The sequence below is a fragment of the Narcine bancroftii genome, chromosome 10, assembly GCF_036971445.1.
Source record: "Narcine bancroftii isolate sNarBan1 chromosome 10, sNarBan1.hap1, whole genome shotgun sequence".
Taxonomy (NCBI): Eukaryota; Metazoa; Chordata; class Chondrichthyes; order Torpediniformes; family Narcinidae; genus Narcine; species Narcine bancroftii.
In genome coordinates this window covers 7,092,781-7,110,617 of record NC_091478.1, presented here as the reverse complement: position 1 = coordinate 7,110,617, position 17,837 = coordinate 7,092,781, and the positions used below count along the sequence as shown (strand labels likewise).

General features: G+C 37.6%; 1 protein-coding gene across 3 annotated transcripts in view; it reads left to right on the top strand.

Annotated features, from left to right (window-relative positions):
- Nucleotides 1-17,837, top strand: part of dock1 (dedicator of cytokinesis 1) — a 354,235-nt gene that overhangs the window by 314,642 nt on the left and 21,756 nt on the right. For all 3 annotated transcript variants that reach the window (XM_069899676.1, XM_069899674.1, XM_069899675.1), the window contains exons 45-47: nt 4,019-4,195; nt 9,054-9,137; nt 15,502-15,639. In XM_069899676.1, coding sequence (XP_069755777.1) covers nt 4,019-4,195; nt 9,054-9,137; nt 15,502-15,639 — 399 coding nt within the window. The remainder of the gene's footprint in view (nt 1-4,018; nt 4,196-9,053; nt 9,138-15,501; nt 15,640-17,837) is intronic.

Sequence of the window (17,837 nt, the reverse complement as noted above, 5' to 3'; positions counted from 1 at the left end):
AATGAGTCTCTGATTTTTCTTTGGACCCTGAATCGCGTCTGATGGTGGAGGGGTAGCAGCTGTTCCTGAAGCTGATGGTGCGTATCAGAGGAACCTCGTTATAATGCGATTCAGGTTCAAAAAAAAAATCAGATTGCATAAAAAGCATGGTTGCACTAAACTGGGCTCACGAAAACAGCATTTAAAAAAATAAATGAAGAACACCCGTGCAATACCTGTATTTACAATCATCTTTTTATTTCTTACAATCAACACTTTATTTCTTAAAAAAGCCATCGAGTGTTCATTGCCTGAACACAGCAGGTCGCTGGCGACAAGCGAAACCCAAAATGTTTCTAAGCTGGAGGATTATTATCTGCTCCCCACCCTGGGTCTCCAGCCAACGTAGGCCGGTCTCCAGGTACTCAGTGGCTTCAGACACATTTGGGGGTGGAGGTGGAGACTCCTCATTGTCGTCCTCCTGTGGTTCTGGAACCAATGCTATAATAACTTTATGGACAATCTCGGAGTCTGTCAGATGCTCATATATTAGGCATTCATCCTTGGCAGCGCACCACTGGTGAAAATCATCTTTGCTAATTTCTAACAGCCTCTGCACCTCATCCATCACTTCATCTGTGAAGCTGTAGAATTCTTGCTCTTCATCTTCCTTGGTGGATTGTTATGATGAAAAGGCTGCACCCAGACACTTCTCCCAGCATTTTTTCACACATGAGGAGCTGACGGCTGCCCAGCCCTTCCCACCTAAGTGGCAAACTTCCTTAATTTTCATGTCTTTCAGATAGTCATCCAGCATTGTTAATTCTTCTACAATTCTGTGAATTAATTCACACCTGTAATTCTGCTTGAACATGGAGATGATCCCCTGATTTAGGGGCTGGATCTTATATGTAGTGTTTTTTGAAAGGTAAGAAATTAGGATCTTTCCATTGCAGCTTAATAGGTTGGCAGCTGGTGGGTGGGCGGGACAGTTGTCAAGCAAAAGAAGAGCTTTGGGTTCTTGCTCAGCATTTTTTGCCCTAGAACCCAATTTTTCAAAAAAAAACATACACCCCACCATTAGTGGAAAAAAAGTTATATATTCAAAAGAAGTTTTAATTAAATAATTTACTGCCAGTGTATTTCAATGCAATTAAGGTCAGGAATACACTGGAACACATAGTTCATATTCAATATGTCAACCATCTCAAACACACATTCAACAATTGTCGTCACTTCAGTGGGAACCTCGTTCCTGACGCTGGCTGCAGATTTTTTTTTGATTCGAGGGACTAATTTTGGTAGTTTCAACCTTAAATCTCCACTTTTTGTAATTTCTCTTAGCTTGTAGCAAATCACTAACAGCATTGAAGCCACATTCAACTAAACAAGACGATGGAAAATTTATCAATAGCTCCCTTGCTAAAGTAATCAAGTTTGGGTATTCTTTTCAATCTCATTAGACGGCCACTTCATGGTTCCTTTCACTTTGAACAGAGTTTTCACAGATTCATCATGTTGCAACTCAGGTAACTCCTCTTGGTTTTGCACTGGAACTTCAGTTAAGTCCACCAGCAATGGCTGAGTTAAGCAAGAGGGAAAATCCATTACCTTTAAATCACAAAATCTATCATTGAAATTGATAACCAATATTTTAAAATGGTCAACAATGACATTTGTAACATTATTAGTTACCTCACACTTATTCAACCAATAGAATTGACTGAAATCTTTGGCATAATTCTAGAAATGTCATGAATCCAAATATCTTTGTTTTTGTATCAACGAGCATCATATTTGCTACTTGGAGTTGATTGTTCAATGTACTTAGTTCTCAAAAATGTCCATCAACTAACTCACATAAGCTTTGGCATTTGTTGTCAACAAGAGCTTCATTTCAGGCTTGTCCTTCAAAAACTCGTTGAGGAGATCAAACCGTTCCATAATCCTTTTGAAGCAGTTTCCCTTTGACAATCACCTTACTTCAGTGTGAAGCAATAATCTCAAATGTTCTGCATTTTTATCAACACAAAACTGCTGAAACAGACATTCACATTTGGCATTAGCTTTGATGGCATTGATACAAGATCACAGAATGCAGTATCTCATGTAGAACAGGGGAAACTTTCTTGGTAACTAAGTTTTCTCGATGGATAACACAATGTACAGCAAACACGTTTGGATTTTCATCCTTCATTAATTTTAAACATCTCGTTTTTTTAACCCATCATAGCAGGTGCACCATCTGCAGCACAAGATACAATGTTTCCTTTTGATATTTCATTTTCATCCAAATAATGTTTGAACTTGCTGTAGATTTCATCTGAAATACTGATTGTTTCTAATGATTCACAAAACAACGTCCCTTCTTGAAACTCCTCCTGATCAATATATCTCAAATATGCCTTAACTTTCAAATTCTCAATAAGCTGTTTTTCAACGTCTTGACCCATGTCGTCTCTTCTGTGGCAGACAGTACTATTACTCAATGGCATGGCTCAGACATCTTTGTCATCCTTTTGCAGAACTGTTTTGAGAAACCATGATATTGCAGGTTTAATCAGTTCCTCCCCAATTGTATGATCCTTACCACGTTTTGCTATTAGCAGAGAAATTACATAGCGAGCTTCAACGGTACGATTCAGGCCTGTAGTTTGAGCAACTGAAAATGAAGTGATTTGTGATCTATTTTCATACATCTCTTTCAGTGATTTAAAATATTCCAATTTTGAACTGACATGGTTAGGATGTTTTACTCTCAAATGAGTTTCAAGACCTTGCTTTCACTGATTAATTTGTCAGAGTCTGTTGGCACAGTGCGTGAAGCTCATCTTTCACTGAAAAATATATTTCTCTTCTAATGGTGCATTCCATTTTGATCTGAAAACAATTTCAATTCTGAAAAGAGGTTAAAAAAAAGGGATCCTCTTGGCTGATCGCATTATATCCAGATTTACGTTAAAATGGTTTGCATTAAATCGGGGTTGCACTGTACCTCTCCTGATGGCAGCAATGAGAACAGAGCATGAGCTGAGCTGAGTGGAGTGGATCCTTGATGACTGTTGCTTCTCTCCAATGTCAGCGTTCCCTGAAGATGTTCTCAATGGTGGGGATGTGATGTCCTGGTCTGTGTCCACTTCCTTTTGAAGAGCTTTATATTCAGGGGTATTGGTGTCCCCATACCAGACCATGATGCAACTGGTCCACTTTCCACCATACACCTGTAGAAATTTGCAAGGTTTCTGATGTTTGAATGAGGTCTGAAATTCAAAGGGGCATCAAAAATTAAACTAAGATTGTGAAGGGAGTTTTAGAGAGTTAGCAGGGGTTAGAAGCTGAATAATACAGTTTGTAATAGAGCCCAAAGATGATGAATTTTTTTTCTTTGTTAGTGTTTGGTTCCTTGTCTTGGACTTCCATTGAAGAGTTCCAAACTCTTTTCAGTTGCTGATGGCTTGGCTGTCACTCACAAGCCCATAACATTTTTGTGAGAATTATAAATATGGCATTTTGATTCATTAAAAGTGCTGACTGCACAATCTTTGGACTAGAAATCATGTTGGTAATAGTGAAAAATTAAAGATTCATATGAGGTCCCTTAACAGTTTAAATCTGAGCATAAAATTGAATAACAATTCACAAAAGTTCAAAAACATAGATGATTCGTGCATGGCACATTGTTCAAGCAACCAAAATCATTTTAACGTGTTTAATTTTATATATCTCAACTGATTGTACCATCGGGCACAAATCTTAGCTTAGTGACTTCTAAGATAAATGACTTTGTGGAAAATAACCTTCTGGGGATGACAAAATTTGAAACAATTGTATCTCATTATCAAAAATTTCTGCCATCTGTTTACAAGTCCTGGATTTTCTTTAGTTTGAAAATTAAAGATACCAAAAATATAAAATATTTAGGTACATAGTTTCATTAACATAATATTATGTCAAAATTCATTCAGAACTTTTTTTTAAGGAATGGATTGTTTAAAGCAGAAAATGTCACTTTGAAGGTTATGTACTGTTTCTCTTGCAGGTTGAGATAAGTCCTTTGGAGAATGCAATCGAAACAATGCAATTAACAAATGAGAAGATTAATAATATGGTGCAGCAGTATATGAATGATCCAAACTTGCCTATCAATCCTCTGTCCATGTTGCTCAATGGAACAGTAGATCCTGCAGTAATGGGGGGTTTCACTAATTATGAAAAGGTTTGTATAACAGATATATATTTAATTCATTTACTTTCTTTTTTTTTTAAATTACCCATGCTAGGCCATCTAACCACATGGCCAGACAGTGTGATAATAAAAGATTTCCTTCACTATTCATTATTGTCCGACTGTTCTCCGGACCACAGTGCACCCAAATACACAAAATGTCACAATGCACCACACATATTAATTTTATATGTGTCTATTCACACATAAATATATAATATAAAGTAAATACACACACATACATAGCCTGTGCCTTCTTCCTGATGGCAGGAGGTCATACTGTGTGATGGATGGAAAGGGCTCTCAATAATTCTTTAAACCTTATTTAAGCGATGCTCCCAGTGAATGTTTTCAATCGAGGAAAGGGAGACTTGTCCACATTGAGACTCAGATTGTTGTTCACACAGCCTCACAAACTCCTCTCTGTAAGCTGATTCCTCATTAGTGATGAGGCAACTACTGTTGTATCATCTGCAAACGATGTTTCTCTTTGAACAATCATGGGACAGCAGCATGGGCAGTAGCGGGCTGAGCACACTGCCCTGAGAGGTGTTGAGTCCCAGCATGAAAGGAACAGAAGTGTGAGAATGAACCAGAAATGTCTTCACAATAATCTGATAGTTTTATCATGGCCCTTTTTTCTCACTAAATTCACAACTAGTTGAGTCATGCTTGTTCCAACCTAGACCAGCAACAATAGAAATTTATCAAGACCATGATTTTTATGTTAGATATTAATAGTATAAAATTTCTTAATTCTAAATTTAATCCCACTATGCACAAATGTATATGGGGGGTGGGCGATGTGTGAGTGTGGCAGATCCCAAACCATTACAGTTTTGGCGTAATTTTGAAGAGATAATTAAAATTTAAAGTTCAGTCTTCGAAATCTTTTGTGTTGAAACTCAGTTTTTAAACTATTGTTCAAATGTTCTCAAACTCACAAATTTTTGTAGAGTTGCTTTCAGAGAAATATTTCTTCATACGAATGACTTTTGTTTTACCATTCCCCTCTCTTGCATAGAGGTTGCGGAACTTGTGATTTCCACAATGATTTCTCAAACCCAGGCAAGGGTTAAACGAAGTGACCATACAATGGCTGCAGTAGTACTGCTCCCTCTTGACCAAGAGAGACGGTCGAAGTGGCCCTTTTCTTTGAAGCCACTGCTTGTGTTCCTTCCCCTGACAAGGGAGAACACAAAAGCACCTTTCTCACTGAAGGTTACTGCATCTCTGACTTCAGATGATCTGGTTCATAATATTAAAGATGCTTTCTTGAAATGTCTTTATCACATGACATGACATCACTGCTGGTTCTGTTTGAAGTTTCTTCAGAAAGATGAGTCAACAAGCAAAGGTTTGACCAGATGACTTTATGAGGAAACATCAATATTCCAGGTTTCATTGTGTAACAATAATCAAACAATGATACAAGCTTGCTGACAGCTGGACAGAGGAGAGACATTGTCTCTCAAAATGGTGTTTTCAGCGTGTCAGTGTCTTTGTATGTGTTTCCAACCCACCCAGTAACTTTACAAAGATATATATATATATATATATCCTGAAGATTAATAATAACATAATTCTGTCACATGCAGCACAGAAACATCCCCTGAGGAGCAACTCATCCATGCGTGCAATGTTGCTTCCTGAGCTGATCCCATTTGCTTGTACTTTGCCCATTTCACACTAAACCTTTCCTGTCCACATTCCTGACTACATGTCTTGTTGTTGGAAACGTACTGGCCTCTTCCACCTCCACTGCTAGTTCATTCCATATGCCCACAGTTGCCCCACAGCTTGTAAATTTTTCCCCTCACCTTAAATTTAATGTCCTCTAGTTTTAGATCCCCTCAACCTAGGAAAAGACTGAACATTCACTGTATGCTTCATAATTTTATATCCTTCCATAAAGTCATGATTTTATAATCTTCCATAAAGTGAATCCATGGGAAAAAGTCCCAGCCTATCCTTTCTCATTATAACCTAAGACCTCCAGTCCTGCAGTGGTTTCATGAATCTTTTCAAGCTCAATTACATCCTTCCGATACCTCAGTGATCAGAACTGCACATGGTTCTCCAAGCATGATCTCACCAACATCTTAGTTTTAGATTTCAGATTTATTGTCAGAGTACATACATGATATCACATAAACTCTAAAATTCTTTTCTGTTATGCAGTTGTAACATGATATCCCAATTCAGAGCTATGACCAATGAGGGCATTTCTCTGCTTCACTACCCTTTCAGCCTGTGTCACTAATTTCAGTAAGCGATGTAATTATATCCTAAGGTCTTTCAGTTCTACAGCACTCTCCACACTATACCATTTACTGTATTAGTCCTGCCCTGGTTTTATTTCTCAAAATGTAGCAACTTGCACATGTCTAAGATAATTTCACATACATTCCTTGGCCCACTTTTCTAATTGATCTAGATTCTCTTACAACCTTAGATTACCTTCTTCACTGTCTACTCATTTTATCTCGCTCCCAATATTATTATGTGTGCCAACTACATTCTCATCCAAATCTATACCATGGTTGACAGTCAACGATGGACCCAATGACAATCCCTATGTCACGCCCCTCGCCACAGCCAACAGGGATAACAATCTTCCACTACCATCTTCTGAATAATTCCAGCAAGCCAATTTTATATCCAGTTAGTAAACTCTCCCTTCATCCTAAATGATCTAATCTCTCAGACCAGTTTACCATGCAAACCTGTCAAAGACCGATCACTGTCAAAGTCAATGTCGATAATGTCAATTGCCCTGCCAGTGTCGATCACCTTGAATGTCGATAATGTCAATTGCCCTGCCAGTGTCGATCACTTTGAATGTCGATAATGTCAATTGCCCTGCCAGTGTCGATCGCCTTGAATGTCGATAATGTCAATTGCCCTGTCAGGGTCGATCACCTTGAATGTCGATAATGTCAATTGCCCTGCCAGGGTCGATCACCTTGAATGCCACTTTTAAAAACTCAGTTAAATTTCTGAGTCAAGATTTCTCAAGCATAAAACCATGCTGACTAATCAGTCCTTACCTTTCCAAATACAGGAAGATCCTATCTCAGAATACTCTCCAGTAACTTACCACCTCTGGTGTTAGTCTCACCGGCCTGTTCTCAGGCATGCCCTTCATAAATAAAGGCCCTCCTGTCTCTAATGGTGCTTTTTTTCTGTCTAATGATGATTTCTTTAAATCTGAAAGGGCCCCATCAACCACTTGCCTAGCTTTCTACAATGACCAAGGATCCAAATGGTCACTCGCTGGAATTTATGCACCTTTATGTACTTTAAAACAACCTTGTCACTGTTCTCTTTTCTGAAATACCAAGCAGCCATAACTTTCCCCATGAAAAAAAGAGAAATGTTCATTAATGACCTCACCCATCTCTCATGGCTCCACACACAGACGAGCACACTGATCTTTAAGGGGAACTCTTCTCTCCCTAGTTACTCTTTTGCTTTTAATATACTTATAAATCATTTTGGATCTCATGTTCTTTTTTTACCCTCCTGATTTTTCTATCTCACTTATACTCCAATATCACTATGCTGCTCAAGGAATTTGATTGATCCCAGCTGCCTATACCTGACATATGCCCCCATTTTCATGACCAGAGCCTCAATATTCCTCATCAAACAACGTTCATTAATCTTGCCCTTCACTTTAACAGGAACATCCTGGTCTGAAGCCTTCCTATCTCACTGTAAAAAAAAACATATTTCCCATTGATCCCTGAACCTGCAAACGACTTATCCCAATCAGTCTTTGCCATTTTCTGTCTAATACCATCAAAATCAGCCTTGCCCAAATTTCGGACTTTAACGTGGAATAGTCCTACTTTTTTCCAAAACATTGTTAAAAATATAGTGACTCCCCCACTGACACTTCAACTCTCTTACCCTGCCTCATTTCCCTAGAGGAGTTCCAGTGTTACTTGCTCTCTGGGAAGGAATACTTAAATTCCACAGATGCTGATGGGATTTCAAATCTGGCCTCTGGATTATAAGTTAACCATTATGCCCAGATAGTTTGGGCTTGTAGGGTTTGGGGCTGCACCAATGTGTTTAGGCAGCTTGTCGCCGCCCACGCGTTTCTCCAACCCATTACTATTCTGTGAGATGACTCTCTTGTCCAATGTCCAGTCTGTTGTGTTTGTTGGTTTTGTGCTTTGTATATTTTTTGATTATTTGATGTAGAGCATTTTGGAGCAACCTTCTGTTGTGTTTAAAATATGCTACATAAATAAAATATTCAATTCATTGCCCTTCAAAAATCACAATTCAAAATTCATTATCATAATTCATTGAAAATGTTGTTATTTAAAATGTATTTGTTCATCCCTGTACACATCATAAGCACATAACTATCCGTCGATAATTGCGCTTGTTAACCATTTGGAATTTCAAATCACACCTATGTCTGGTGCTGTGGTCACCAGCAGGCCAGACCAACTAAGGACATGAGTGAATTGGGTGAGATTTTTAGCATATAATTCAGTTGTTTTATATAACAATTTTAAAAATGTTAATTACCTGAATTTACATCATACCAGCTGCAACTGAGACTCAAACCCACGTCATCAGCAAAACAGGGCCTCAAGAAACCTCACCAGTAATTTAACCTGAATGCTGCCATCCCAACATTGCCCCTACATATCACGCTCAGCTATTTTAACCATTTATGAAATGTTTGAACAGGTTTGGATAAATTGCTTACTTCAACAAACATTTTGTACCTACTTTGAAAGACATGTTGGCTCTATTGTGAAATACATGTTAAAATTAGTTCTAATTGCTATCAGTTAAACTGTTTGTATGCTCCTTTTCAAATTAGGCATTTTTCACTGAAAAATATATGCAGGAACATGTTGAAGACCATGAAAAGATTGAAAAGCTGAAAGACCTCATTGCATGGCAGGTAAAGTGTATAAGAATTTAAATGTCAGATATACTAGACATGTTAAAGGGGGAAAAAACTTGCTTCATCTAAGACTGAAAATAAATTCAGTAATTTACGTGGTGAAAAGGTATCTGTCGTTTTATCTGACTAAATTAATGTCACCAAATCATAAGGCGTAGATTGTGCCTCAGTGACAACTTCAGTATGTAACAACAGTAATTTACCCAATTTATACACAATTAAAGGTTGATTCATAAACTTTCCAGCATCCAAGCATTTTACATTATTGTAAAAATGTCTGTTCCAACCCCTCAACTGCTAGGCCAGGGAGGTCAGAATTACTCTGAATTGTCCAGGATCAAAACAGTTAAGACACTTGAATCTCCTTAAAATGATAACAGATAACACATGCAAATAGAAGCAAGATGTATTACAGTAAAGACCTAATTTTCTCCACGGAATAACTGAAATTGAGACGAGACAGTCGGTTACTGCTGTGTCAATTAGCATTTACAAAAAGAACTGGATGATTGCCTCGTTAGTTCTATGATTAACAATATTAAGATAAGCGCAAATAGAGATCATTTAAATGCTACAGGCAGCACACTACATTCCAAGCTATTAGATCCGCAAAAATTCCATTATAAAGATAAAAATTTGGTGCCCCATTGGTTTATTCAACTTGGAGTGGCAGCATGTGCCTGTCATTAAGCTACCTACCATTCGCATACAGAAGGAATGTTCTTGCTCCTTCAATTTAAAATCAGTTGCCAGTACTGGGGTTAAAAAAAAATATTGTACAGGTCCACAGCTGTAACTTGATTCCCTGCCCATCTGCTTTCCATGAAATTGGGAAAGCCGGCACAGTTGGCATAGCAATTAGCGCAAAGCCTTTACTGCGCCAGCAATCGAGTCCAGGTTTGTACGTTCTCCCTGTGTCTGTGTGGATTTTCCCTGGGGCTTCAGTTTCCTTCCACTGTTTGAAATAAGTCAGGGGTGTAGGTTAATTGGGTGAAAATTGGACAGCACAGACTTGAGGGCCAAAATTGCCTATTACAATGCTGTATGTCTAAATTTAAATTTAAGCGCCATATGTATTCTGCACTTGAGGTGAAATAGGGAAGAAGACAAGCTACTTTAGTATTTAAAAAAAATTATGTTTGAAAATATTAGTTGTATTGCCCTTTATCATTTTGATTTCTGAGTTAGGGATAGAATTCAGTTAAAATCAATCAAAAGAAATACAAAAAAAATCATAAAATAAAGAACTGTTGGTGGATATTTGAAATAAAAAAGTGAAAACGTTGGAAATACTGAGTTGTTCAGTTAGCAACTACAGAGAGAAACAGTCGCTGTTTCAGATCTATGACTTAATGTTAGAACCTTTAAATTTAGACATACAGCATGGTAACAGCCTAGGAGCCCATGCCACCCAATTTATCTGCAACCTCTGGTACATTTTGAAGGGGGGAGGAAACAGGAACCCCCAGGAAAAACCCATGCAGACACAGGAAGAGTGTAAAACCTCCTTCCAGACAGCGTGGGATTCGAACCCCGGTACCAATTGCTAGCGCTATAACAGTGTTGCACTAACCACTACGCTGCCCAAAATGAAAGGTCTGTAACCTGCCTGATCTGCAGAGTATTTCTAGAATTTTCTGTTTATTTTCAAAGAAGCAAACATGTTCTTTTCAAATTGAATTTTCTGGTGCATAATGATCTGTACCAGCCACTAAGTACAACATCGTGCCTGCTGTAATGAGGCTATCTAACATTTTTGGATTTGGAATTATCTGAATCAAAGAACAATTTCAAGGACAAAATCTGTCCTCTCAAGGAACAGTGTTTTCATTGAAAAGATTTGAAACTTTTTTTAATATGTGGTGAGTTTCTGACTCGAGTAAATGTCTAAAAACATTTTTTTGGCAGCTGCACAAATCATCAAAAGCGTTTCCATCTATCATCTAATTCATTACCTTTACACACAATATTCCATGCCCTCACTTAAATAAGAGAAGGCTTAAGGGGCACATCATTTGATTACCAAACCAGTTTCCACAAAAATATAGACGTCCATAAATTGTGTCTTTTTGTATTTTGAAACAATAGTCAAATAAAATGTCTCAAATACAACGTAATCCATAAAGTAATAAATAAAGCAAGGTACTGATAATTATCAGAATGGTTCAGCCTTAAGTGCTAACCATTCGTCAGTTGAAGTCAAAGTTCAATCCCCAGTCTTTCTTATAAAGAAGATGATGGAGGAAGTGTAACTAATTTTTTTTTTACGGTTGTAGGCACATTGTGCATTCTTAAGCTTCATAGATATTGGCACCTGGTAAAGAATAGCAGTGTCAGAGTAAGGTGGGTGATTATAAATGCCTAGGAGGGTAGAATGATACAGAGACACTGTTCCTGGAAGTATTGATTAGTTACAGGATGGGATTGTGATTCTTATCGTTTTGAGGGTCCATTGTCTCTTTTACCACGGGTAATTTTTGAATCAGTGTACTGAAAGAGGATCTTTAGCATTATTGATCTAAGAGAATTCCAGGGTAGAGGTAAGTGGTGGTGAGTTCATGGAGTAAGGAGTAGAAACATTCATGGGTGGAGGGGAATTAGGAATGTCTTCTGCACAAGTGGGACAGTTAATTTTAATGCTGTCTGGTTGGAGTGTGCCCATGTGGAATATTAGGTGTTGTTCCTCCAATTTCCCAGTAGCCTCAGTGCATGGATAGACATGTTGGTGTGGGGCATTAATGGTTGGGCACTAGGATGTCCCTATTATTACAGCAGACAGAGAGAAACTATCTACATCCAGTCTCTCTGATTTAGAGTAAGCCACAACAGGATCGCTGGATGCAGGAGATAAACAAACCCCTGCTGCAGATTCAAGTGAAGTTGCTTCACTTAAAATGACTGTTTGGGGAGATGGTGTGGGCACATTATGTAGCATTTCTTGCAGTCACAGGGGTAAGTACTGAGGTGATATTAATGGGAAGGGATGAATGGATGAGTGATGGAACAGTCCCTACAGAAGACAGAGAGGGAAGATGTGCCTGGTGGTGGGATCACATGGCAGGTGGCAGAAATTGTGGGAAACATTCTTGTGACTCTTTTCTGCACCCTTTTGCAGCTTAATAACATCTTTCTTTATCTGATCGATTAAAACAGCGCACAATATCCCCAAGTGTGGTTTCACCAATGTCTTGCACAGTTGTAACATGGCGTCTCTGCTCCTGCATGTCATGCCCTGACCGATGAAGGTGTGTACAAAATGCCTTCCCCACCATTCACCATGTAAATCTTACCCTGATTTAACATCAAAGTGCAACACCTTGCACTTATCCAAGTTAAATTCCATCTGTCCTTCCTTGGACATTTTCCAGATTTATCTAGCTCCTGTCCACTGTACCACCAACTATTCCATCTATAAACATTAACCATACTAACCTCCAAAGTCATTAATAAAGGTGACAAACAGCAGATCCCTGTGGCTGATGATCAACAGAGAATCTTAGCACCATTCTCTGGATTTTTTTTTCAGGTCTCTTGAAGGACCATTTACCTGGAATATTGAGTCATTTTATTATTTCCAGTGTTCTCTTTTTATTTAAGATTTCCAGCATCTGCAGTGTATTGCTTCTGAAATGCTCTCTTGGCTGCCTCAACAGGCCTCTTGGCATTGAGCTTCAGCATCATGATCTTCAGTTCACTCTCAGAGGTCCTTGGAGACTCCTCTGCATCCTCTCTGCTTTCAGTGGCAGCCATCTGACTAGCAAGGGAATATACCCTAAAGAGCTTATTGTCAGAGAAATATTCCATCAGGTTCACACTATTTACTATCTTAGAAAGTATTGGACTCGAAGCATGTTATAATGTTTTGTACATTCATGGGATCCAATATTGATACAGGCCATGTTTTTTGAAATGGTGATTTTTTAAAAATAATTCAGGTGTAGATCAAACTGTTTTCTTGGTTATAGCATTTTAGGTTCAAGCTAAGCAATGAGCATGCTTGATGTCAATAGTGGATCAAAATAAATGAAAAATGTATATAATTTGCTAGTACCTATAATTTACTGTTAGCATGCAATTTGTTGAATCCAAATAAAGCAAACATTTTAAAATTGCCATTGTACATGTATTATATGTGGAAAATTTCTGGGTTATCATTTCATACAGCTCAAATCATTTCATTTTAAGCTTATAATGCAATTCTAAAACTATGAATATTGCACTCAGGAATGAAAGGAATGTTAATAACATGGATTTAGAAAATTACGCTCAAATGAACAATGGGAAATCTAGTAAATTTTTTGTAAATGCATGACATTAACCAAGAATGTGTCACTCACATTTAATGTTTTTAAATATCTATTAATTTTAACTTTATTAAATGTAGAGATATAGCACAGTAACTGACACTCTGCCCCATTAGCCTGCACCACCCAAATACACTCATGTGACCAATGAACCTATGAACCCTGTACATCTGTGGAATGTGGGAGGAATCTGGAGCACCCAGAGGAAACCCACATGGTCATGAGGAAAATGTACAAACTCCTTCCAGGCAGCGCTGGATTCAAACCCTTGGCTCGTGCTATAATAACGTGCTAACCACGCCACAGAGATGAAGATCTTTAATTAAACAGGATAGTGTGTTTAATACAAAGTGTAAGTGAAGTAAAACCAGATGAGGCTTAAAGATCGTTCCTTGGATTCAATAATATTTAGCTTGGGTCAAAGAATAATCAGAGCATATGAATGAGAGAAATGGGAATAGTCAATCACCCAATTGCGTCTCCTCTGCGTTCAAAACATGACTGATCTTTTATCTCCATGCTTGTTTCCTATATAAACCCATATTCCTGGATTTCCTTAAAATACATTAATCTTTTGAATACACTCAACACTTGGGCCTTCTTGGCAGTATTGGTTAGTGAATCCCAAAGCTCTACTTACCTCTGGGTGGAAACATTTGTTCTCATTTAGTTCTAAATGGAAAACCCCAATTTGTTAGCCTAAAATACCTGATTTGTGAGAAACTGCTATGAAGAATCATCATCTAAAACTTCACGTTTGTCAAGTAGTTCAGATGTGAAAAAGGAGTGAGTTGGAAGTATTTTTACTGTACTGTATAAAGAAAAAGTTATTTGAAATCTCAACTGAAATTTGTTCCTCCAAATATTGATTTTTTGCTCAATGATCTCAGCGACCATACATAATATGCTTTGTCTGCTTGATAAATTTATAATCTCTCCTTTCAATGCTGATTCGGATATCCAATGTCAACAAGGTCTTGTGTGCTCCAAATCCAACAACTACTTTATCATCAAAACTATCTGCTTCGACCTCCCAACATTGCATGAGTACATCAATGCCTTCACTGTTAAATCAGTTTCTACATCTTGCAGCTTGATTTATTTACCCCGTTCACTTACAACTGCATCTACGGTTCATTCCAAAACCGTGAACTATACCTTTGCATTATCAACGGTCTGGGTTAATCTGGCATTGCATTCTACAATAGATTACATTTTAATCATCCTGGTCATTGGTTGTTTTCAGTGATTTCCCCATTCACGAGAAGCCCAACTTCATAATACATGATCCAAATTTTAGATAACACCAAACCTTTGCTTTAATTTTTTAAACCACTTTCAGCCAAATATACCAACTTGTGTCTCTATTGTCATATAGAATCGTAGAATGGTTGCAGCACAGAGTGAGACTACTGGGTCCAAAATCCCCGTGTCAAAATTGAAGATTAACATCATCCAGAACAAACTAGTTACAACATCAAATTTCTCCTAGTTTCTCATTTAATCCCTCTTGCTTGCCATCTGCTTCAGTTTTTTTTTAAAATCTTGCGCCAACCACTTAACCACTGTCTTTGATCATTTCTCAGATGCTTAATTCTAAAACTGTGGTTCTCAACCTGTTTCTTTCCACTCACATACCACTTTAAGTATTCCCTATGCCATCGGTGCTCTGTGATTAGTAAGGGATTGCTTAAGGTGGTATGTGGGTAGAAAGAAAAAGTTTGAAAACCACTGTTGTAATCGTACCTAATTGACACATTATGTGCACCGTTTCATAACTCCAAAGGAGTTATTGACAATTTTTCTCAAGCAAAATATTTCAGTAACAATTGGGTCTAGAGCTGTGATTCTCAACCTTCCCTTCCCACTCACATCCCACCTTAAGCAATCCCTTCTAATCACAGAGCACCGATGACATAGAAATGACTTAAAGTGGGATGTGAGTGGAAAGAAAAAGGTTGAGAACCACTGCTCTAAAATGTTCCTTTCTCCTATTAAGTATCTTCAAAAGCTTGTTATATAAATGGTGAACATTGCTCTACTTGTTCATTTTCTAGATCCCATTCTTGAATGAGGGAGTCCGAATTCACGGTGAGAAAGTAACTGAAGCCTTGAGGCCTTTCCATGAGAGATTGGAAACCTGTTTCAAACAATTAAAAGAAAAAGTGGAAAAGCAATATGGAGTCAGAACTTTGGTAAAAAATCTTTTGTGATCAAATCTCTTTATTTGTTAGTCTCAACAGATAAAATGTAATATTACTGTTTCTTTATCTTTATCAATTTTCTCAAATCTCGCTTCACTGATAACGGCAAAGGTCTGCAATGCCTTCTGGGATCATTGTTAAGTAATCCAACAGATGAGGCAGAAGGAGGTAAAAATCTCCTGGCCGGTGTCAAGATTATCAGCATAATTATTCAAAGCAGAATAGTGGTTACAATTGTGAAACTTACTTTCCTTAAAACATTCATTCTGAACTGTGATGGATCTCTCCACAGGTGTTGCCAAATTTGATGCATGTATTTAGGCTTTTATTTTTGTTTTACATTTCTAAATTTCTCAGAACTTTTCTGATTAAGATTCTCTGATACCATTTATAGCACTTCAGATGAATTAATTCAACAATGACGACAAATTAATTATCCTGCTAAACTCACTGAGCTATTACAGAAAAGCAAATACTTTTAGAGTTGTACATCAGTAATCAGTTATATTTATCCTTCTATCTTATGATCACTGCCCAATATGCGTTCCTTTATCCATTTCAAAGGGAAAATTGCAAACATACTTACCGGTAGGTTCACCCGAAAGAATAATGTAAGAGTTTATTCAGTGGTTGGTATGTAAAAAGTCAATCAAGACATGCTTGGTTGAAAAAAGTTGCTATCGATCACAAATGAAAAACCTGCACAATCTAATTAAATCATTTGGATTAGTTATTTTTCCCGAAACCAAGACAGAATCAGCCACATCTGCGAAGCTAATGTAATTGGGTTTTTTTGTCAAATCAATGCTTCCATGATAGGACCAAGGAGACAGGAAAGTGAAATGAAAGACAGAACAATTAGAGGCAAAAATAGAAAAAAAAGAAAATGAGGGGAAGAAGAAATGGGGCCATTGTGCAAGTAACAAAAAATTACATAGACAAGAATTATAAGGTCATCGTGCTTTAAAGAGTGGGGCAGTTGCAAAGAGATAGACAACTTAGCAGTCAAAGAAATTTTTATGGTTATGTTACTGTCACAATATAAGGCATACATACCCTGTAGGGAAACCAAGAAAGGGAACTGATTATTCAGGGATATTCAATATTTAGGAAGAACAGGTAAAATGGGAAAGGGGGAAGTAAATACGATGGCACGGCTGGTCATTGGCTCATAAAATTATGATGTGGAATCTGTATGGCTGGAAACTCTTGGTGGGTGTGGTCTATAGTTTCCTAGACAGCAATGGTAATGTAGGGACTAGAATTAAATTGGAGATTGGAGATGCATCCAAGAAGGTTAAACAGTAAATATGGTAAATATGCATGAATCAATTTACATCTTGATTAGTCAAAACAATTTAGCAATAATACTGTGAAGGAAGAATTTCTAGAGTGTATAGCAAAAATGTTGAAAACCTTCTGGTAAACTTTATCTGACATGGGTATTGTGCATCATACTGGAGATACTCTGCAGGGTCACACTGCATTCAAGAAAATCAACATTTCAGGGCTGACATCCTGGATGAAGCCCGTTTCTTCAGTCAGGACGTCAGGAATCCATCCTGAATGAAGAAATATATGAGGGTATGAGGCATGAATTTTCTATGATTGATTGGGGAGCTTTACCAAATGTATTGATGGTGGGTAAGTAACAGTAATATTTAAGGCACTGCCAGACCTGCTTTAAAAGCAGTGCTGCCACTGGTGTGGACCTGAATGAGCAAGGAGCAGACAAGCACAAGAACCATTGAGCAATACAAAAACCTTTATTACAATTATTGCTCGCGAGAATTAATGAATGGAATTAAGGTCAGGAGAGCCCAGTCACCTTGGGTAATACCAGAATCTCATTTGAAGGTTCAAGTGAAATAGTACAATATTTAAGGCATATTCTTGCATTCAAATTTGATAAACATCTCTTTGAACCCATTGTTACAAACTTATGTTTTACATTTTGCATATCTTCTTTCTAAAGACAGGAAAATGGCTGACATCAATCAATTATTTACATGTACAAGTTATAATTAAAAGATGTAATTTCTTGCATAAGAAATTGGCAGAAGTTGGAAATTGCTTCTAATACACAGTAACATCTGTGTTCTGTATAACTAAGTTTTAGACTTTAATTATCACATGTAAATGGTTGGTCTTGTCTCACAATAATCTAAACCATCAGGGTTAACAGTATG